Below are 20,611 nucleotides of genomic sequence, written 5' to 3'. Positions count from 1 at the left end.
TTGAAATCTTGGTGAGGTGATGACCGCCAAAAAGCCTTGCAAGCCAAGGCGGGAAAACAACAGTTAAAGGCCCTGCACACTACATATAGGACAAATCCCAAGGGATTTGATAACAAGCCCACTGAGCTGCTGAGTGATGTGGACTAGGTTGAAGATAACATGGTCAGCATCATATTCTTTCTTGTGCTCCATTGCTCACTATGATGTACTAGTTTACCGATCAGTGTGTACCTGCCAAGCCATACAAGCCACAGGTACTTGCTTTCAGTTCAAGTAAAACACTTGCTCCTGTATTGGCTCAAAAGACAAAAGGTATGCAAGCTTGGCTGGTTGGGTCTTATACTAAGGTTCGTCAGATTCTCCTGTGATGGCTTGAAGGACAAAAGGTAAGCAAGTTTGAGTTGGCCTGGTTGTGTCTTATACTAACTAAGTTTCATCAGACTCTCTTGTATTGGCTTGAAAGATGAAAGGTAGGCTATCTGGGCTGGTCATGTCTTATACTGACTGAGTTTCATCAGATTCTGTGCCTGTGGTGTCTGCTGATGATGCCAGTAGTGAAGACAGTGGCGATGGTAGTGACAACAGCTATGACTGTAATGATGAACGACCCCACAGCAAATTATTTCTCAGTGATGATGACTCCATTGGTGATGAAGAGGTTGAAGACACTTCACAACACCAGCTGGAGGTCTCTGATGAAGACATCAAGCTGAATATCAAAGCTTTACATGGAAGATGCCAGTGTTTAAAGGCTGCAGATTTTGATCATATCACCAAGGATGTGCTTGCCACTGCCACATCCATTTACCGCTGTCTGGTGGTCACTCAGGCACCTTTTCCAGAAACACTCTTGGTTGAAACCATGCTAGCAAAATGTGCTTGGCATGAGGCATCTGATATTACTGGACTTACTGTCCAACTTACGCCTTCATTAGTGAAAATGGTAAGCACTCTGTTGGGTTCTTGTCCTGGCCTCATTTGATGTTTTGTGACAGTATAGATGATGAGGCGCACATCCCATGTGCGTGGGGAGCTCAAAACGAAGATGCGTGGACTCACATCCTCATTTTTTGGCTTCTGGGCAAGCTGGTCAATGACAGCTATCAAGGCAAACCGTGACTTGGCAGAGTCATTGAAGGAAGGGATATCATTTGTTTTCAAGGTGTGTCATCTTGACTATCATTGGGCATTGTCTAACTGCATGAGTGAAAGGATTGGGAGATGAAAACTGGCATCTACAAAATGGAATTGATCCAGAAAGCGATTAATGATATGTGGTTTACCAACTGCAGTGACAAAGGTATCCTCTATGCTAAATACTTTGATCCTTTACCTTTGAAATTGATGGCGCTGGCACTCATGGTGGTGAGTACTTTAGAGGTGTCTGATGGTTGGTGCGGCAGCTGACATCTGACAGATGGAATGTTGTATCAATGAGTGGGCCACTGGAGTAAGGGAAGACATCAAATTCTCCTTGGTGTCTTACAGTCCAGTCTACCTTGCACATCTCAACTCCTTGGAGCGGTTTGAGCAGTGCACTGCTCCTTACAAACTACTGGAGAAAATTCGTGATAATCTGCTTGACGTGGCTCAGTGTGTGTCTGGCTACTTGCATTGATTGTTCACTAACTTGGACAATAAGCTTACATGCTGGTGGTATAGACCCATCCAAGACAGCAGTATCTGTTGATGCCCTCACCAATGATGTGTTCGATGACGCGATCCGAGAATATGAAGTCAAAATGCAAGCAGCACGAAATGGGCGTCCTCAAGGCGTAGAGGCTAGTGATGCTTGATGCTTCAGGAGGCCTGTTCTTACAAGGGTTGTCACTCTGAATACATTCATTTTTGTTGATGTGCAGTCCTGACGCGTTTCGTATGGTGAGAGCTACAGTGGCTGTATGCAGATGCCTGCTACTACTGATTGATTTTCATCGTACTGTGTAGCACGTGTAGCACGTGTAGTGTTTCGTATGGTGAGAGCTACAGTGGCTGCATGCAGATACCTGCTACTACTGATTGCTTTTCGTCGTACTGTGTAGCACATGTAGTGGTCTGTAGCTCTGTAGTCATTTGCTACGAGAAGCTACTGTAGTGCTATACACCTAACCGTGTGGCTATATAGCAGGGTATAGTAGGGACTTGACACATTGGGCTACACGGACTACAGTGACTATATAGCTCCCTGTAGTCAAGGGTTTTTTTACTGATGCTCCCTCAGACGGTAATCCATCGTACACTGTATGCAGCTCAGATACAGTTGCAACAATAACTTGAGCTGGCTTGAGTACTACGGACCGGATTGGCACAGTCGGGATGGGGAAGTACATCAAGAGTGTTAGCAGTGGGTGGTTTTACTGACTACTTGATGCCACATACGAGTTCACTCCGCCATTGAGGAAGGTTGCTGGTTGGAAGGTGGAAGGTGGAAGAGCGGCGAGAGCAAACATCCTCGAGTCTGTGGTAGCCCTTCGAACTTTGTTATGACAGTAGGTCGTCTTGCAGCACGTGTCAGTGCTAGTGGTAGTAGTCTAGTAGAGTGTTTGAGAATTCGAGGTGTCGAACGACCAAGAGGGCGCCGGGCATCGCAGTGGTCCCATACATTTATGAGAATTCCATACCTCAGGTTAAAGAAACAAATGGTAGCTTGTAAGTAGTACGGGTCTGGGAAATGTTTTTGGGCCAAGAAACCTTGGTTGTGCTAGGACGGACAGACGGACCGTCAGGGCTTCGAGAATTCCGGTTTCTTGAGAGAATTTCTATACTTTGTATACCGCAGCAAACAATGGAAACTGTTAAGATGTGGTGCCCTACGAGCTGTCTTGGGGTTCCCAGACTCCGCGAAGTGGGGAGGGTTCTGTCAGATCGAAGTGTATTTTCGGATGCGCTCGCACAAATACGTTACGGAGATTGAAGCTGACCGGTCACTGCGGGCCCCAAACAACTGTGTCTGAGGCAGACAACAGTGCGGCTGTTGACAGTATCACCTGCTGCGGTAGAAGCCGTCGACTTATGGGTCCTGTCCCTCTGCGTAGTTTGAAAGAGAGAAAAGCGAGGTTAGCATATCAATGTATGATGAGTGCACACGTATTTTATACTTGACCAAAGAAACAGCTGTGTTGAATCAGGGTAAGCATAGAACCACCTGGCCACTACATTGTCAATATTCATCGCGGAACGAAGGCGGCGTCCTAAAACATAGATAAAATCAGATGTCAGGGGGAAAACAATAGCTGCGATACAATATCCATGGGGGGCATGAAAGACTGAACGGAAACGTGCTGGGCAATGCAGTGACAATACGCCCAAGCAGCTAATGTGTATGAGGAAACACTACATTCACTGAACCGTGTCAAGTCAAATTCGTCAGAAGGGCAAGCGAAGTCTAGTTGTAAGCACGCTGGCTTACTAGAGTCCCCATAATTTACATAAATACTGTCTGCGATACTGAGACACAAGCTTTCAGTATCACTGCCTTTTGGCGTAAAAGTCAAGGGACGACAGTCTTAGCAAAGTTACACTAGTATTGGAATTGGAATATTAATTGACGGCTTCTCACCCAGCCTCAGGATAATTCTGCATCATACGCCTAAGCTCCGCTTCTGGAACCCTCGTCTGAAATTCAATAGTGCAAGGGACATTTGGCATCACCGCGTTCGTGAACCCCATGTCATCCTGCGGCTTCGTAGGATCCAGACTGAGCTGGAAGGCCCAAAGAACAAGAAGCGAATTTATGAATACCGATCTATAACATTTCAGATGAGATCGGGAAATCATGTGCATGGAAAGAACTGTAACCTGTTCGCAACATGTTGACCTGGGCATACGCTGGAAGGAAGGACAGTCAAAGAAAGTATATCCCCCAAGACACTACTTACCGCCGACCAAACCCAAATACAAAGAATGTGAGATCGTCTCTCAAGCGACCTTGGTCGGTGATCCAGCGCTGGGGTTTGAACGCATCAGGCTCGGGATAGACTTCTGGATCTCGAGAGATGGCCCTGAGGTGGTGACAATTTGATATGTCGTATCTTGAAGGATATCGACTTACCAGTGGTTACCGGTTACCGTAGTTCCAGCGGGAATGCAATAGTTTTCCTGCCGGCGGATGTCAGAATATCCTGAGGACGACAAATAGTTCAGCGAGCACTTACCCAAATCACATCTTCGGTAGTTCGGTGAGGCAATCCTGTAGGGTTGACTGTGTAAACTTCAGGTGCAGGACTGACCATTCAGAGACCCACCTTCAGGAGTCACCGGTCTCCATCTCAAAGCTTCAGAGACGAAGGCCTCCAGACGAGGAAGGGATGGTTTGTCGGCGAAAGTTGGTACTTTGGCAAAAAAAAATGAATAAATTGACAGAACTGCGATGCGAAATCGAGCTACCTCGCTCCCTTCCAATTACTGCATCAAGCTCGGCCTGAACTTTAGCCTGCTCTTCAGGAAAATGTGCGGCCGCCATTAGCACCGTGCATATGGCCACAGCAGTCTGGTACCTCATCTCAGTGCATGATGTTCGCAAAAAAGAAAGACGCCTCACAGTTTCGGTTCCAGCTCCAAAAAAGGCGCCAGCAAGATACGCCATCTCAGTATCTGTCAAGCCATAGAGATGCCCATTTTCTAGAATGTATTTTGAAAACGAAGGACCGATGTCCTCACTGCTCTGCTGTGGAACAACTCAGACATCGTGTGAAGATAGGCAAGGCAATGCGTACCATGTGCAGTTTCACACGGTTCAGCTGGTCTGTGTAGAGTCGCTTGGTCCTCTCGAACTCGTCTTTCAATTCTGGCGCATACCAAGGAATGTATTTGAGCCACGGTATCGAGTCCACCAAGTAATAACCATGGCGCATGATTGTATTAAATCTCCTGACAAGTTGGCGAGCCTCTCTGATTTCGGGGTCAGTTGCCGACGTCGGTGTGGTCTTCCCATATGCAATTTTCATGATCGTCGCTGCGGCATAACTTCCAAGAACCCGTAAGTAACATACTATCAGGCCCCGGTGCCGCACGTAGGAAACCGCTTACGTTCCCACATGGTTCTGAAAGTTGCGTGGATCGTCAAGAATGCTGAGAATCACGGTTTTCGCCTGTGACATCTGCAGAGGCTGATACGTCTCAGCTGATTTGGGCTGGAGATGCGTATGGAGCGCTCTGCACCGCATCGAAAAGTAAGATGGCCGTTTGAGCCTTTACAGCATCGCGGCGACGAACCTACGCTTCCGACGGAACCTGTCTCCAGCGCGTGATAGAACCATGACCAGTCCGCGTGTAAGAATTTCTCCAGCAGCAAGGCGAGGTCGATCAGCTAGCATTCTACCCTGCTTCTCCATTATATCCACCGCGGCCTGCCACGGAGTGCTGAGTCTAGTGATGCTAACTTATCATAAAGGGACCAACTTTGTGGCAGCCGATAATCACGACAGTCTGGGTTCCTGAGCGAATTGTAATCAGAGGGCCATATTCGTCGATCCACCGAGCGACAGTGAGAGATGGGCTGATTAGAAATGTGATACGATTAGATTACAAAAACGAGGTCGCAAATATGCCAGTGAAACTTTACCTGCGAGGGGGTAGGAAGTGTCCCCGAAGCCTCCAACTGGGGGGAGAAGGCGGGAGAGGAAGGCGGCTATCCGATTTACGAAGGTAAGCCCGAATAACCACTCCTATCACCCCAACACAAGCCGCAGCATTGAGGATGAGCTGCGTATTATCGTAAATCCGTAGGTCAGGGAGCTGTAGCATGGCCGATTGGAGTGGAAAGAGATGGGACGATCCTCATCGAAGGTCCATTCAAGTCATTTGTATAACCCGAACTCCACGGACAGGAAGAGACGGGCACCTGTCAAACCCCATTACGCATTACTACACTTAATTCATTTGGCAAGCACAGTTTGGGATAAAAATGATTGCTTTGGCAAGCAGAGCATAGTAAGCGAACATACGACATGCAGAAACTGGGCGCAAGATCTTGAATCTCTGCGACTGCGGTCAGCGCCATCAATACTTAGCCTCCTGAATCGTAATCGGCTTACTCGTTTATGGCCTAGTGCACTGGCTATGAGTGTTAGCTACGGTGCTGGTCAGTGAATCAGGTATTATTGTTATGGTGGTGGTGGTGGTGGTGGTAGGCACTCGGGAGTTTGGAGGTATGGTGCAGTTTACTGAATCTTGAAACCAGACGTTTTAGGAAGTGGAGATCTTTAGCCATCGAACTTCTTGGGCTTTGTACACCCGGGTAAAAACACATATATCCACGGTCGTGAATGTGTTTATATGCGCGCTCGAGCTCCAGGTTGATAACATATATGGATTGCGAGTCATCTCCGTGAATGAGATGGTGTAGGCTAAGAATGCTAGCTCGTTGCACCTAGTGTCACGGCCTTTGAGTATAGAATGTATGGGCCAGCCTAGCTTGTTTTCGAAAACGGAGTGGACTTATGGCGGGTATGACCTACCGGGAAGCTCCGATTTGAATGGAATGCTGACACTCTGATATTACGCAATTCCATGCAGCGGCCGCCGGCCATGCACACTTGTTTTAGGATCACAGTACTCGAATCGTCTATCGACCTAGAAGTCGCGTCCATCTGCGCGTGCATCTTGCATGGTTCTCCCTTCGCTGCATCTGCTGGAGGCCGATTACTATATTTTACTTTTGGAACAGCTTTGCTCCAACAACATGCCTACTACCGAGTTCCTCGTCTCAACAATACAATGCGAACGCTTCACCTCACTTTCCCGGTATCGTAAATATGCAAATCGAACTGCATCAACCTCATCACAAGGATATCTGGTACAATTCCACTCTGCCCTGAAAGTTTTAGCACCCTCCAGAATCTAGATTCATCGCTTTTCTTACATAGGCTTTTCCTGCTGGTCGATCACAGTACTTCTGCTTTCCCTTCAGGTCCTTTCCTGCCCAACGCCGTGACCTTCCGGTCAACTTCGTGTTGTTGAGTCAATGTGATCCATACGAGTTTACAGTATGTCACGTATTGGATTCTTCAAACTTCTCTGAGTGATTAGCTATGAAATAATTCAACCACGAGGCTGACAGGACCGTGCGCCTTCGATACGAGTCAATGCAACCCGTTGGGCCTCGTATCCGCTCATGTTACATAAACGTGAAGCCTTCAACATGCCGTTCGTTGTCTGCCAGTTTTAATTTCTGCTTCACCTTACATCAAGTTACATATGGCTTTTAACAGTAGCCAACGCCTCACTGTGCACACAACTGAGCTGTATTCGATCCTTATTGCAGTCATGACTCATTCAACACAACTTGAGTCTTCACGTTCACTTTCAGCACCTGCGTGCGAGTTCTGATTTCCGCTACATTCAATACAGCTCTTTGACATATGCATCGTACCATGCGTACAGACTTTGGATGCCATTTTCGCGGGACAAGATAGACGGCGATACCCTACATATCGATCCACAGCTGAAATGCAACATCGATGCCGTTAACGAATACATCGTGAAGCATATACCTATCCCACTCCGCGACTTCGCATCCGATCCACATCTCATCCGTTCCTTCAATGTCAACAAAGCCTGGTGCTTAGGGCGGACACGTCGAGGTTGCTGACTATACACAGTAAAAGGAAGGCGTTGTATGCTTATGCTTTGACGACCAGCACATCCTCCGGAACGATTTTATGGCTCCTGAGGTACCCACTGCATTGCCTCGTTGTGAGAATTGAACTGACGTTGATGCAGATTCTACTTGAGCAACAGTATGGTCGCGCCGTATATTGGTGGGTTCTTGGTATCTTGCTTGGACAATCGCCTTGCCGTAGCGACGATGAGTATGAAATCTTGATGCCATCTTGGAGTATGTGCATCTATATCCTATCACTATACATGCTGAGAGGCGCTGTTTTCATCTTGCAACAGGTTCGAACGTCCCATGCTTTGCTTTCCGTGCCTGGTAGCAGTTTTGACCCAGGATAGCGTTTGGCATCCGGGAAGGCCAACAACGAGGAGAATAAGAGACATTATTTTCTTCGAGGATGGGCATTGTGAGTTTTGACATAAACGCATTCCGTCCCCGTACTAATCAGCTCGACGATTCAAGTACGGAGGAGATATGTTGATTCATTTGCAGGATGTGAATGACGATACCAGCAACTTCGGTGAATAATTTACGAAGGACCTACCAACGAGTGCCAAGGATAAGTCCAAGAAAATAGTTCAAAAGACATACAACGGTGTTGGTAAGAAAAGGCTATGGTTGGTGATTTGCTCGGACTCCATTCTGGTGCGACAGAGGTCATCGATCGAGGCTTAGTAGCAGGAAAAGGAGCGCACATATTTGCATACGGATGTTTCGAGCTGAATCGACTGACAGAACCCTTCCTACTTCGCAGAGTCGCGGATTTACAGGCGAATACAAAGGAAATAGCAGCCACGATCCGGATCCACTACTACTTCAAGAGAAGGAATGAGGGCAATGTATCCCGCTCGCAGCTCGTCTAATTCCGAGGCCATCGTATCTGGATCACCAAAACTCAAGAACTCCAGAGGACACTTTGACCGTGATAAAAATGTTTTAAACTCCTCGTGAGGCCACCGCATCCATACACAGCCATAAACTCGCGTAAATTGGGGAGCGATAGGGCATTGAGCAGGATGGGGACTGGTGAGTGCGGTCTGGGTCAATTAAGATGCAAGAACTCAAGTTTCGTGTGCATGCTTGGCTCTACCGGTAAGGGGGGGTGTATGGTATAATTTAAAGTTGTATAAATCTTGGCTGAGGAGAGGTTGGGAGCCTACTGCAGTAATATGAGGAGTAGATTTTGTTGAACATTGATTTCAACATGTGTGAGGTGGGGCCACCTGGAATTCTTGAAGGGGTCGAAGTCGGCCAAGTAGAATGGGAACGATAGTCTACTGAATTTGAGACTGTACAGAGTGAGTGAATGATTTAAGATGGATCGTGCGATGTCACTCCTCTCAGATTCATCGCTGATCCACCCATTCATGGTAAGTATCTGAAGTGCTGGGAGGTCGTTTAACAAAAGGTCACGTGTGGCGACGCAGTAAACGATACGAAGAGACGATATTTGATCCGTGTAAGGCTGAAGAAGGCTGGTGAAGGGATTTTGGTGACACGTGAGTGCCAACGACAGTGGAAGTCCTTGCGATCGCTCAAGCCATGTCTTGTAGCAGAAGGCTTCTCGCCGCCTGTGTCTGCGCCGGGAGCTCATAAACCCACCAAACAGTCCGCACCATAAACTTAGCGTGTCCACAGTAATTTTCCTCCGTCTTCGGCATATCCTAGTCAACAGCATGGGAGATCGTAGCTTTGATGGGGGTAATAATTCATCGAATGGTGGAAGCGTGTGCATGGAGATTTCGGATAAGAGTTCGGCTGGTAAGTGAGAGACAACTGGTCCAAGTCCCTCGTGTAAATTCACGGAGTGGATGATCTTGTCCCGCTTGTCAGCGAAGCGCTTGCCATCGGCGATGATGGCGCCAATGCTCCGAGTCTGGTCCGTACGCATGACAGGGTGATCATTGGAGTGCTGTGTGTCAAAAGGTCTGGCGTCTGGTCATCGTTAATACTGCGGTATCAGATATATCAGAATAGGCATACGATTGGTTGTGACTGCGTCGGAAGTGAATTAATGAGACACGGTTACTGACAACTAGGCACTTACGATGTTTTTATTGTTCGCCGGCGCTTTCTGACCCAACTTAGTTGAATGTGCGATGCAGAGGAGCGATGCTATGGATAAAATGCTGACCATTGTTGAAAGTTGACGTTGAGCCACGAATAGGGGTGCATTAACCTGATCACAACGTGTGGAGTCCGAACCTGTACCACATGAGTGCTTGGTCTTGACTCTTGAGTGCCAACGACAGTACGTATGATAGTCCTCACGATCGCTCGAGCCAATTGTAGCAGAAAGGGTCCCGCTAGTACCGCTAGTCCCTGCGGCGGAAGCTCACAGATACAAACAGTCTGCACCACAAACTTCGTGTGTCCATACACCCTTCATAGTCTGTATATCCAGGTCAATGGGATGGGATATTGTAGCTTGTGCCTTATGGTTGCGATAACTTATCGAATGGCGGAAAAGTGTAGATCAAAATGTCGGATAAGAGTTCAGTTGGCAATTTGATGAGCGAGAGACAGCCGGTCCAACTCCTCTTCGTATAAGCTGGCGCTCCGCTCTGTGGCCGATCGACTCGGTATCATCGGAGTATAGTGATTCAAGCTTCAAGCTAATGGTTCAAACGTTCGAGTCAAGATCCAGTGCTCTGGTCAATATCTTGAAGATGACACCAGAAAAATATGCAATTATTTTTGATGCAATTAGTTATTACTCGTCACTCACGTTGTTCGAGCCTAGAAAACCCACTTTCTGACCTAATTACTCGTCATTGAGCGTTTACGCACAAACTCAGGTGCTTTGGCAAGTGCGTGGGGACTGAGTACTGACTCGGAGTACTGAGTAGCGAGTGGTTGGCTGTTGGTGTCTTGATACGATGAGCTGACTGTCCGATGTTAAATATTAAATAATCACAAAGACCAGCTAGCAGTTGATCACCATAGGGATGCTCGGGTACCATATATTGTCGTACGTATCGCACGGAAGTAGTAATTGTAGCAGGGTCAATCTGGTCACGTGAACAAGGAAGAGAAGCAACGCATCCCATTTCGAGTTGACTAAAGGACAAGACACAGATTCAGCCGCCAGCTGAACACAGAGCCCAATAAATATTGGACTAGCAGGGATGGACAAAGGCAATGATCTGACAGCCCTCTCAAGAACTATTTCCGCATCTTCACTTAGAGGGCGATTGACGAAGTTAACCGGCGCACCATTGCGTCCTGTGGCTGCCCTTCATGCTAGCATCGAGTGCGTATCAGATAGTTTGTTTATGCCACTGGTTGATTATTCCACGACTTAAATTGCGCTTTCTGTGCTATCCAGCTTCGTGCCAACCAAGATACCGCGGAAGAGGAGACTGCAGATGATGGTCGTTGCTGTGTGGTCGGTGTTGTTAGTGATGTCCTGCTTTATGTTCCTAGTGCTCTGGTACGTGAGGTGATTTTTCAACATACTGTTTATTCGTTAAAACCAACGCGCCAAAGCTCCATACCGGCGCTATGGCCGTTCTTGGTCATGTACCTCATCTGGATTTTCTGCATAGACAAGAGCCCAGCATACGGAAACAAGCTCACTCCATGGTTCCGGTCCTTGAAGATCTGGCAGTATTTTGCAGAATATTACCCTGCGTCGTAAGTGTGGTTCTTCGTGTTTTATGGATACAACCGTTTACGTGACCATCCAGGCTCCTGAAGGTGCGGCAGTAATTTGAGCTATTTTGCGTCCGGAATATTCAACCATTTGTTCAATGCAGGAGTGCGACCTACCCGCTGACCGCCCATACGTGTTCGGGTACCATCCTCACGGTAGTTTCGTTTCGTTTCAGTTCTAAGTATCACTCATTTTGTGATTTAAACAGGCATAATTGGGATGTAAGACGACATCTCCTCTGTATCCTTGCATACTTCTTACCAATCCACCAGGGGCGCACTCGCCACCTTCGCTACCGAAGGCGAGTGTTTCACTTTCCCCACAACAACAATGTCTCAGATATCTCCTATCAGCCACCGGCTTCTCCAAAGCTTTCCCCGGTATTAAACCACACTTACTCACCCTCAATAATAACTTTCACATTCCTTTATATCGCGAAGTTATCATGGCTCTTGGGATAAGTAGCGTCTCGCGAGAGTCTTGCTCCAACATTCTCTCCAGCGGCCCAGGTCAGGCAATAACTATCGTAGTCGGAGGCGCTGCAGAGAGTTTGAGCGCAAGACCTGGTACGGCCGATCTAACATTGAAGCGCAGGTAAGCTCCTATACCGGAACATTACGAACAGGCACATGACACATGGACTGTAGATTAGGTTTTATCAAGATCGCGATCCAGCATGGGTGAGTTGATACAAGGTTTCATATAAAATGTCATCGATGCATTTCTTCAGAGCGGACCTTGTACCTGTGTTTTCTTTCGGCGAGAATGATGTAAGTGACGCACTCTTTCGTTCCTGTGCGTCGTCGACAGCGTTTATTCGTCAGATATACAATCAAATGCCAAATGAGAAGGGCACCACGATATATGTTCTGCAGAAGAAATTCCAGAGTATGTTTGGGTTCACCCTTCCGCTTTTCCATGGACGTGGTCTGCTGAATTGTGAGTTACAAGCTTACTCGACTGGTGACCTTCCCTTCATCTATGCTGTAGATAACTTGGGCCTGATGCCGTACCGACGACGGATTGTGTCAGTCAGTCAGTGCTATTTCTAACATGAGAGCTTGCTGGGTGTTCTCACTTCTGAGCAGTCGGCCGACCGATTCATGTTCAACGCTGCGAAAAACCGCCGTTGGAGGAGGTCGAAAGAGTGCAACGGATGTATATCGAGGAATTGACCAGGTGCGTATTCTGGCCCTTTCGTTGTCCGTGTCGAGCTTAGTTGTGGTCAATGCAGGATATGGAACACTTACAAGGATGAATTTGCAAAGACACGCTTGAGGGAGCTCAGTATCGTTGATTAAAATGGACAGACGAAATTGGGTTCTACCAACGTGATGACCGGCTAGCTACGTCGAACAGCAATTGTATTGTTAGAGTAAATAGGGCCCCATGAACCGCAGTCAGTGCATTTTACTGCCAAGGCTGTCCAGTTCGAGGCATCGGTCAGGGATGAAGGTTTCAATACACATTGAGGCCCTCATCCCGGGTCTCTATCAACTGTGAATCCGTGGCGGATATCTTTCAACAAGTACGTCGACACCCAATCACATTTCTTCGTCATCAAAATCGATCTCTTCCACAGGGAAGTCACCGACTGTGACTTTTGCAGGGCGCACGAACACCCCGTAGTTCGGCCGACATGTAAAATACTGCACTCCCTTGAGGCTAGATACCCAAATGAACATCGTCAAATAATACGAGGTTTCAAACTCACGAGCCATCATTCTTGCCCATCGGCTCATCATACTCAACACCGACCCAAAGCCCAGCAGCAAACTCAGTATAACCAACAAACCGAACTGCACCACGCTTTTTCAAGCCCGGTTCTGTGGATTCCACTTCGCAGCGTGATCCGATGGGGATGTTTACCGCAGGCTCAGGAGTAGGTTCTGTTGAAGGGGGGGCAAAGCGCCCTACTTTATGTCTTTGCTTGTAAGCTAGCACGGAGTCTTTGGAATAAAGAGAATCAGAGATGGTGATAAAGAATAAGGGATGACTGATTGATCACCGGTTCGTTGTGCGTATGCGTCGTCGCTGAGCTCGAACTTCTCTACTTGTGATACATCGGAGAGCTGACCCGTAAACGATGTCGAAGGGTTCGTATCTACGAGCTACAACAAAGGATGCCAACATGTGCATAAACGATTGCTTTTGTCAAAATTTAAACGGAAAATACCTTGATTGTCTGGAAATCCCGAACGCTATAGTACCCAAGCGGCTTGGCATCATCATCCAGCTGTGCGACGACTTGCGAATCGACATCGCCATTGTGCAGCGATATTTTCTGATTCTGAACGGGGATGCCTGTGATGAGCTCTAGTTTCGCCTAATCATTAGATTGTGTGCACGAGTCACGACGATATGCGGGGTTGTCATTTAGTGTCCTGCAAGATGTGTATGGTAGACTGGACTACGCAACCTTGAGGTGCTCGATGGTAATATGGAGATCGAAACGACGCTCGGAACGAGTATCTGGGGATACGACAAATAATTTGACGATGGATGTCATTTTGGATCAAGGAATATTGTTGTTCTCTTACCGTATGCGTAGATAATTCAAACTTCAAACTGCGGGCCAATCACAGGACACGTGATTCAGATCGTGACACGAACTTCCTCAAAACTAGCCTCTCCCTTGCAACTCATCCTGCTAAGATAGGTCTGAAATTACCTGGCTGTGCTATCATCGTGAGCGCTGAGTCATTATATCTCGCCTCGGTAGATACACTAATAATTGCTACAGCATCCGGCACAGTCACAGTCAATCACATGTCTATTCTGGAATCTGGCATATAGGCTGATGTCCATATTGACGGTTACCAGATGTCAGACGACCTTGAAACGCTGCACTCTACATCTTCTAATACAAACCATTCTGTTATGCGCACAGATCAGAACGTTAGCGCTGTCGTCACCGACCGCCAACACCTCGTCAGCAAGCAGACGAGGTTAACCACCCCATGACCTCACACGAGGGTTTTAGACTGGCTTTCCGGTACTTACCATTGAACTCTTATCCTATATTCTCATGCGCACTATACCGCCATTCAATAGGTTATTTCCCCCCCCCCCAAATCTACAATTCCCCATGCCGTTGACCAGGATATGGTGACTAAACGATGGAGGGAAGTTATCGTGGATATGCCCAGTTTATGCTGTAGAGTGTCTGAGCATTCACAGCAGCGACTTAAAGTGGGAAGCTTTCTGCTAAGCCCCATGGCCCAGGCGGTCGTGGGGACGTCCCCTCGTTGGAACTCACGTGCTCAAATGTCATGATCAACATGTGAAGCCTTCTTTTCAATGCACTCGCACTCCCGAATTTACGCAACCTTGAGGCTTGCTCCGCAGAGATGACGTGGCCTCATAAGAAGCTGAAGGTATTTTTTGCACGGTCGAACTGTCCCCTGGAGTCCTCGATTTTCGGCGGTAGGGTGACGACAGCTTCAGCATTATACGCGCAACAAGTGTATTGCATCGCTGTTATTCCTTTTTTGACGCAGTAGTTCTCAGGAATGGGAGCAGTAACAAACGTTAGATCGATCCAGTGCCATTCAGGTGATCGCACAATCAGTTGTGTATTGTTCATGCATATGCGCGCTTTCCGGAAGCCCTTGACATGGTGTGGAATCGGCTCATTTCATCCTGGTCGAATTGCTAATTGCATGGTGGCAGATGAGATCGAGTGCAGTTTCAATATATATATAGATAGATATCCCATCCTAATAAACCAATGGAGTCCGAACACCAGAGAAAAGTACCATGCGGAGAATCCAACTGATATACAAAATAGAAGGCGTGTCTTCAGGCGAAGTCGTGCCAGTTCAGCATCCCATCTCAACACCATTATATGGCCCATCGTGGTCAGATTCGTCACCTGTACGACCTATCAGCAACACAAAAAATCAGTACCGCAATCAATACGTACCATCCCAGATCTCAGGGACATCGCCAACAATGCACTGAGTGCTCGGGTTGTCTTGCCCTAATGCCCAACTATTCAGCACCCCGTCATCAGACCATATGATGCATGAACTAACCGGGGCAGGCAGCCCATTCACCGGAGTCCTCAATGTGCACCTCACCTGCGGGGTGCACAAAGTCCAAGAACATACCGGGGCAGATGGGTATTGGGTCTTCTTCATTATTAATGTGTGTGAGATAGAGGTTTGCGTCGACATAATTAGCAAATGCTTGATTCCCAACCTATTTGGAAATAAATTAGCTGAGCGGCGACAAGACCCAGGGTATATCGTACACGAGGAAGGCCATAACCAATGGTGGTGAAAGTCGTTCCCGCAGGAAGCCAGAGGGGAAGATATACAGAATCAAGTAAGGTGATCGCAGCACCTGTGAATATTTTAATGAATGCAAGGTCAAATCCAGCACGAGAAATATACCATACCAAGAGAATGACCAACCAAGGTGACCGACGTGGTGCTGTAGGTGGACATGGTGGATTCGACGGCGGCAAGGACATCAGTGGCAGTACTTTGTGAAATCACGAACTTAGTGCTAGTACAGTCAATCATGGAGGATTATGTACACACCTGGCCTGAGCGTCCCCGAAGCCGTTGTGGACTTCAATATCCGAGCTGATACCTGGGAACAATGTCGAATCCAGGTTGGTCAAAAAGAAGTCGGCATCGGTGATGAGAGGTAGACTGGCGAACGTGCATCAGCACCGAGCCTCTGGGAGCCAGAAGAGGTAGCTCACATTTCCGAGGGGTCCGTGCCCTGGTGAGAGACAATCACGGTATCCAAAGTTGGGTCATATCCGACGAACCCTGTTGGTTTCGGTCATCGAGATCACATCTCAACACGACGTTCAGCTCAACAACACTCAAACACTCACAGTACTGCACTGAGTCACCGTTACCTCCGGAGGCAACCGGTTTGAATCCCGGATTGGCGTCACAGTTAGCTGTTCAAAGATCACCCATCAGACTCATCAGAGAGTGACACGTTTAAGTAGGCGCGTGCGATCGCTCACTGCCACAGTCCCATGCGAGTGTCTGGGTGTTCGTACAGTACCCTGCGCTAGCGTAATAGGTGTAAGGGGTAAATTGGTCGATCTGTGTCGTTGTCAGAGCCGTAATACTCTGTCGCGTGTTGATAGATGGAAATGCCTGAACGGCGGCGGCGACCAGGAGGACAGCGATGATAGATGCCATGACAGCTTTGTCTCGACTTGAACAGGTCGGCCTGGGGTTGGAATACTAGCATAGTTTCTCTGCTTAAATACATATGGCATGCCGTCCAGAAATAGAGTCCCGTGAGCACCAGCCTCTTGTACCATATGGCTGTTTTATCTTGAACATTTGGGGCGGCGGCATAGTGACTAGCTCGTGATGCGACTACACGTGTTCGAACGCGTATGACTTCAGTGCGGTAAAGTCCATGATGTTTTGATGGAATTGCACCGACGATCTACAGAGGTTGTCACAGGTAGCCGATGCCAACGAATTGATGCTTACCTGGCACTCGCGGTGATCATGATGCATGTAGCTCACCACAGCTTAGCATCTAAAGAGTACGGGAACGTGGAAAAGTACTGCCTCAAGTGTGAGTATGCGGATCTGTAGCTCCCTCAAACGAAGTGTAAATCACAGAATAGGAATAGATTGACCCCTCAGAAGCAATGTGCGTACTGAAATAGGAAGGTTACGGATATAGCCCCAGTGCGTCGAAGAGGTGACCACATAGTGTCCAATCAAAAAGTGCGATGTGGACCGGGTAAATTACAATAAAAACAGCTGCCAGCATGAGAACCAGTAATTACACACGTGCGTACGTGCATGCGTTAAAGAACAGACGTTCGGCACTGATGCCACAGTCAGAATATCCTCCAGTTGCCACTGCCACGTATCACACACCTTTACTTCATAAATATTCCACAATCTTCGTTAGTAGAAAGTTTCTTCAGGCAAGATACAGCTCCTCAAGAAAGAAGGCCTTCCTTCTTGGTCCTACAGGAGGGTGCTCCTGGGCGCGAACTTTAGAGAATGCAGGTAAAAGCCTTTCCACTTCTTTCCACTTTTCTTCATGCTCCTTCGCAACAGGTATTGGTCTCCGCCTGCCCCCCAAATGATTAAACGCGTCAACCGATAGTAAACGTGGGAAAACATCCGACAGGAACGCAGCAACTGCGAGCGGGTCACCGACTCTCGAGTCTCCTACATTTAGACTCGTGACTTTGGGCCTTCGAAGTCCGCCCCCAGGCCTCTGGCATGTGATATCTGTAGTTACGGCGTTCATCACGAGGCCGATGCTTTCTAGCTGAGGACAATGTCGCACTAAAGACAGCAGACCTTTTAGAGAGACATCACTCTGTTGTCTCCAACCCCAGTGGGTTCCCAGCGCAATACTTTGCATACTGGGCCAACAAATGGCCAGCTGCGTTAAGGTAGTATCGTCTAACGAATATGTACATGCAGTAGCGAGGTCCAGTGTTGTGAGTCCACGAAAGCGGGACAAGAGCCGAAGCGTAGTCAGGGGTGAGCGTGAATTGATCAGGGAACTCTGCGCCAGCGTCAGCGTAGTCTTCAATCTCCAGAATTTCTAGCCTTCTTGGCATGCACCGATCCAAAAGGATTGTTATCCATTCCTGTATACCCACTGCAGTTGTTCCGTGTGGTAGATAGCACTTCACTTCGCGGAGATGAACAGATTTGACTTGTCGCATGAAAGCCGTGACAAGGTTGATGTTGTACGCACGAAGTACGAGCCGGCGCAGTGTAGAAAATCCAGGATTCTCAACAAGTGACTTTATGTCATGCAACTTGTGGAGACAGATATCCATACTTGCAAGATGCGTCAGCCGGCCAAGTGATTGGATAGTAGCATCCGCAAGTGGGCCGGAAGTCACGTACGCAAGATTTGGCCACTTGTCGAACATGTCGGGGAGGTGAAGAAAGGGCCATTTGGGAAGATGCATGATCCTCAGGGACGGGCAGGCATCGTTGATGGAAGGGATTATGACAGAATAGACTGAATCAGTTATAGATGACATATCAAGGAATTCGAGAGCAGGTGTCAGTATTAGGCGAAAAAATCGGATGGAATCTTTTCGTGAGTCAGTCCATCTGATCTTCCTCAGGTGAGGGAAAACGGTGGAGGAAGGTGGAGGGGATGATAGTGCACGCAAGATGTCTGTGCCAATATCATGTGAGGGCGAGTTGAGGACGGGATGTTTGTCTCTTCTTGAAACATAATAACCACAAGTGAGCACAAGGCGCGAGTGCGAAAGGAATATCTCCCAGTCTGTAGATGTCATCTCTCTTTCGAGGGCCTGCAGGCGATACTCAGATGACGCCCAGCGAGGTCAGTGAACTTTGAACGCTCACCAAAGTTGGGAGATCATCCTGTGATTTTCCTTTACTCCTGATAGTCTTGACACAAGGAATACATCTGATTAAAGGGACTAACGTTCCCAGGTGCGCCCACAGGACTTTCATAGCAGGCTCCCGAAATGCGCGGCATGTGCGACAGAGGGCAGCCAAAGTCCTAGCTGCCTCCTCTTCGTCGCGCTCGTTGACCTCTGCGAAGATATTGACCAAGATCTCTGAAACCAGTAGACATGGGTGCATTGTAGTTGACGATACTATCAATGTTGTCGGACGGAACCAGATTTGAGTCAGTACTTTTATCTATACTAGTATGTCCAGACTCCGAACACTACTTAATGGAGCACAGCATTATATGACAACCTCGTGCTGATTAGTCATCAACCATTTACTGCCAAGCGTGCCAGGCTTTTTATTTTTGAGCCGCCGCCCACCTGGGTTTCCCAGTATGTAAACATTACTATACTGGGCGATCAAGCGCCTCGCTAACTACTGTTTGGCTTAGTTGCATTAAATCTCAACACCAGCATTAAAACCCGCCCCAAATACCCTGCAAATACCTTATACCTGGTAAACTATTCTCGGAAACAGCTGGCCGTATTACTATTAGCTAACACATATGTACAGCTGGCTACCTAAACTATTCCCATGACTTTGTCTCCTCACTGTCACCATCAACGTTGAGCTTGCTAATGCCATCCTCGCCCTCGTTCTACCCTCCCTACCTCTGCTCAAGCTCACCAATGCCATCCTTGCCCTCGTTCTGCCCTCCCTGCCTCTGCTCAAGCTCACCAATGCCATCCTCACCCTTGTTCTGCCCTCCCTGCCTCTGCTCAAGCTCAAGCTCACCAACACCATCCTTGCCCTCATTCTGTCCTCCCTGCCTCCATTCAACATCAATGTTGAGCTTCTTCTGTGCCCACACCATTCTGTCTCAGGACTGTCTTCCCCTCTGCCAGGATGGCCTCCTGTGGCACATCATCCAAGAAGGTCTTGGGCTTATTGTGTGCAATTATTAGGCACAGCTTCAGTGGTTCCAGCAGGCGCTCCAAAGTGCTGGCAGCTGGTAAACAAACCCAGTGCTTGGAGGAGATAAATAATAGATGACAGAGACATCTGCAAGGTATGTTGGCTCCATTGCTTTACTGTTTGGCTCACATGAATCACAGAAATGATGTTGGCTGACTGAAATGTGGTTGAAAATATGATGTCAGACATTGGGGTCAATGCTGATACCACACCATACATGGCACCCCCAGGTGAAGAAGGACTGGACCTCAGTTATGAGGGTGGAGAATTCAAGGCCTTTGATGGCCTATCAGAGCAAGTCACATCACTATCTGGTTGGTATGTACCCATAACCTTCACCTTTGAATCTGACTCATAGTAAGTTATTTCAGTCATTATGTAGACCTGCACACTCGTCATGATCGTATTGAGGTTCAGACTGGGCACTGGAACACTCAACTCAGCCGCCTGGTTGATGTGTATCTAGACTATTGGGATCGCAACCAGGGTGATGGCATGCCGAGCATCCCTGACAGTTTCATAATTCCTGATGTAAACCATTGCGTGTTGCTTGCTGATATTGAACTTGTTGATCTGTTTGGTGCGTGCTTACTTTGTTTACTTTGCTTTGGTGATAATATCTGCAGGTTGCTGGAGAACACCATTGTGATTGCAACCATCCCACATATATCCAAATGAAACACTAATTTTCTATGGCTATCTTGGTTGTTCCCCACTGTATCCAACGGTTGCTATCTCATTGCACACACTCGCTGCATACCACCAATCGCATCGGACATGTCCTCGGTTTAGTATCCAAGCACAATGTAAAACATTATGCCATCTACACAATGTATGCCTTGAAATATTTTATTGTTGTCCATCTGACTGTTCATAGATTCCTTATTGCACTTATCTCAACACTCAATTCTCTGCAGCATATGATGTGTATCTCGAGATACTACATTGTGTGAAGACTCGCCTCAA

At 47.7% G+C, this 20,611-nt stretch overlaps 8 protein-coding genes across 8 annotated transcripts; 3 read left to right on the top strand and 5 right to left on the bottom strand.

The window, feature by feature from the left end:
• Positions 1-463: 463 nt before the first annotated feature.
• Positions 464-1,796, top strand: BJ212DRAFT_1480870 (uncharacterized protein; the record flags this gene model as incomplete). Its single annotated transcript, XM_041340164.1, has 6 exons — positions 464-470; positions 519-943; positions 1,001-1,162; positions 1,213-1,365; positions 1,418-1,593; positions 1,643-1,796. 6 exons carry the CDS (start codon positions 464-466, stop codon positions 1,794-1,796), a joined length of 1,077 nt encoding a protein of 358 aa, XP_041193094.1.
• A 1,759-nt stretch (positions 1,797-3,555) lies between these two features.
• BJ212DRAFT_1271843 (cytochrome P450) lies at positions 3,556-5,745 on the bottom strand (the record flags this gene model as incomplete). Its single annotated transcript, XM_041330980.1, has 13 exons — positions 3,556-3,745; positions 3,799-3,828; positions 3,879-4,001; positions 4,052-4,098; positions 4,155-4,189; positions 4,245-4,331; positions 4,387-4,489; positions 4,541-4,666; positions 4,716-4,965; positions 5,029-5,132; positions 5,211-5,348; positions 5,401-5,497; positions 5,564-5,745. 13 exons carry the CDS (start codon positions 5,743-5,745, stop codon positions 3,556-3,558), a joined length of 1,512 nt encoding a protein of 503 aa, XP_041193093.1.
• A 2,882-nt stretch (positions 5,746-8,627) lies between these two features.
• BJ212DRAFT_190985 (uncharacterized protein) lies at positions 8,628-9,693 on the bottom strand. Its single transcript, XM_041342597.1, has 2 exons — positions 9,666-9,693; positions 8,628-9,613 (listed from the first exon to the last, which is right to left on the bottom strand). The coding sequence occupies exon 2, from the start codon at positions 9,507-9,509 to the stop codon at positions 8,775-8,777; it is 735 nt and encodes a 244-aa protein (XP_041193092.1). The 5' UTR covers positions 9,510-9,613; positions 9,666-9,693; the 3' UTR covers positions 8,628-8,774.
• A 1,053-nt stretch (positions 9,694-10,746) lies between these two features.
• BJ212DRAFT_1271552 (diacylglycerol acyltransferase-domain-containing protein) lies at positions 10,747-12,574 on the top strand (the record flags this gene model as incomplete). The annotated part of the gene is made up of 13 exons (XM_041330965.1): positions 10,747-10,871; positions 10,947-11,051; positions 11,108-11,254; positions 11,308-11,317; positions 11,377-11,441; positions 11,546-11,580; positions 11,627-11,867; positions 11,921-11,953; positions 12,004-12,043; positions 12,098-12,212; positions 12,264-12,308; positions 12,362-12,452; positions 12,508-12,574. The coding sequence occupies 13 exons, from the start codon at positions 10,747-10,749 to the stop codon at positions 12,572-12,574; spliced, it is 1,119 nt and encodes a 372-aa protein (XP_041193091.1).
• A 243-nt stretch (positions 12,575-12,817) lies between these two features.
• BJ212DRAFT_1271758 (CAP Gly-rich domain-containing protein) lies at positions 12,818-13,782 on the bottom strand (the record flags this gene model as incomplete). The annotated part of the gene is made up of 5 exons (XM_041330976.1): positions 12,818-12,938; positions 12,988-13,222; positions 13,282-13,384; positions 13,450-13,599; positions 13,693-13,782. 5 exons carry the CDS (start codon positions 13,780-13,782, stop codon positions 12,818-12,820), a joined length of 699 nt encoding a protein of 232 aa, XP_041193090.1.
• A 1,312-nt stretch (positions 13,783-15,094) lies between these two features.
• Positions 15,095-16,438, bottom strand: BJ212DRAFT_1254290 (Alpha/Beta hydrolase protein; the record flags this gene model as incomplete). The annotated part of the gene is made up of 9 exons (XM_041329754.1): positions 15,095-15,147; positions 15,199-15,255; positions 15,311-15,476; positions 15,529-15,620; positions 15,676-15,761; positions 15,821-15,934; positions 15,988-16,057; positions 16,126-16,194; positions 16,264-16,438. Coding segments are annotated over 9 exons (882 nt in total), but the record flags the coding sequence as incomplete, so codon positions are not given.
• Positions 16,439-16,987: 549 nt separating this feature from the next.
• On the bottom strand, positions 16,988-18,928 carry BJ212DRAFT_1354694 (uncharacterized protein). Its single transcript, XM_041335633.1, has 3 exons — positions 18,617-18,928; positions 17,746-18,561; positions 16,988-17,666 (listed from the first exon to the last, which is right to left on the bottom strand). Exons 1-3 carry the CDS (start codon positions 18,857-18,859, stop codon positions 17,193-17,195), a joined length of 1,533 nt encoding a protein of 510 aa, XP_041193088.1. The 5' UTR covers positions 18,860-18,928; the 3' UTR covers positions 16,988-17,192.
• Positions 18,929-19,820: 892 nt separating this feature from the next.
• On the top strand, positions 19,821-20,224 carry BJ212DRAFT_1199666 (uncharacterized protein; the record flags this gene model as incomplete). Its single annotated transcript, XM_041329052.1, has 2 exons — positions 19,821-19,963; positions 20,017-20,224. Coding segments are annotated over 2 exons (351 nt in total), but the record flags the coding sequence as incomplete, so codon positions are not given.
• Between the last annotated feature and the right edge of the window lie 387 nt (positions 20,225-20,611).

Source organism: Suillus subaureus (assembly GCF_016647635.1).
Source record: "Suillus subaureus strain MN1 chromosome Unknown BJ212scaffold_16, whole genome shotgun sequence".
NCBI classification, from domain to species: domain Eukaryota; kingdom Fungi; phylum Basidiomycota; class Agaricomycetes; order Boletales; family Suillaceae; genus Suillus; species Suillus subaureus.
The sequence above is the reverse complement of the archived record's forward strand: the minus strand, read 5'-3'. Positions and strand labels throughout refer to the sequence as shown.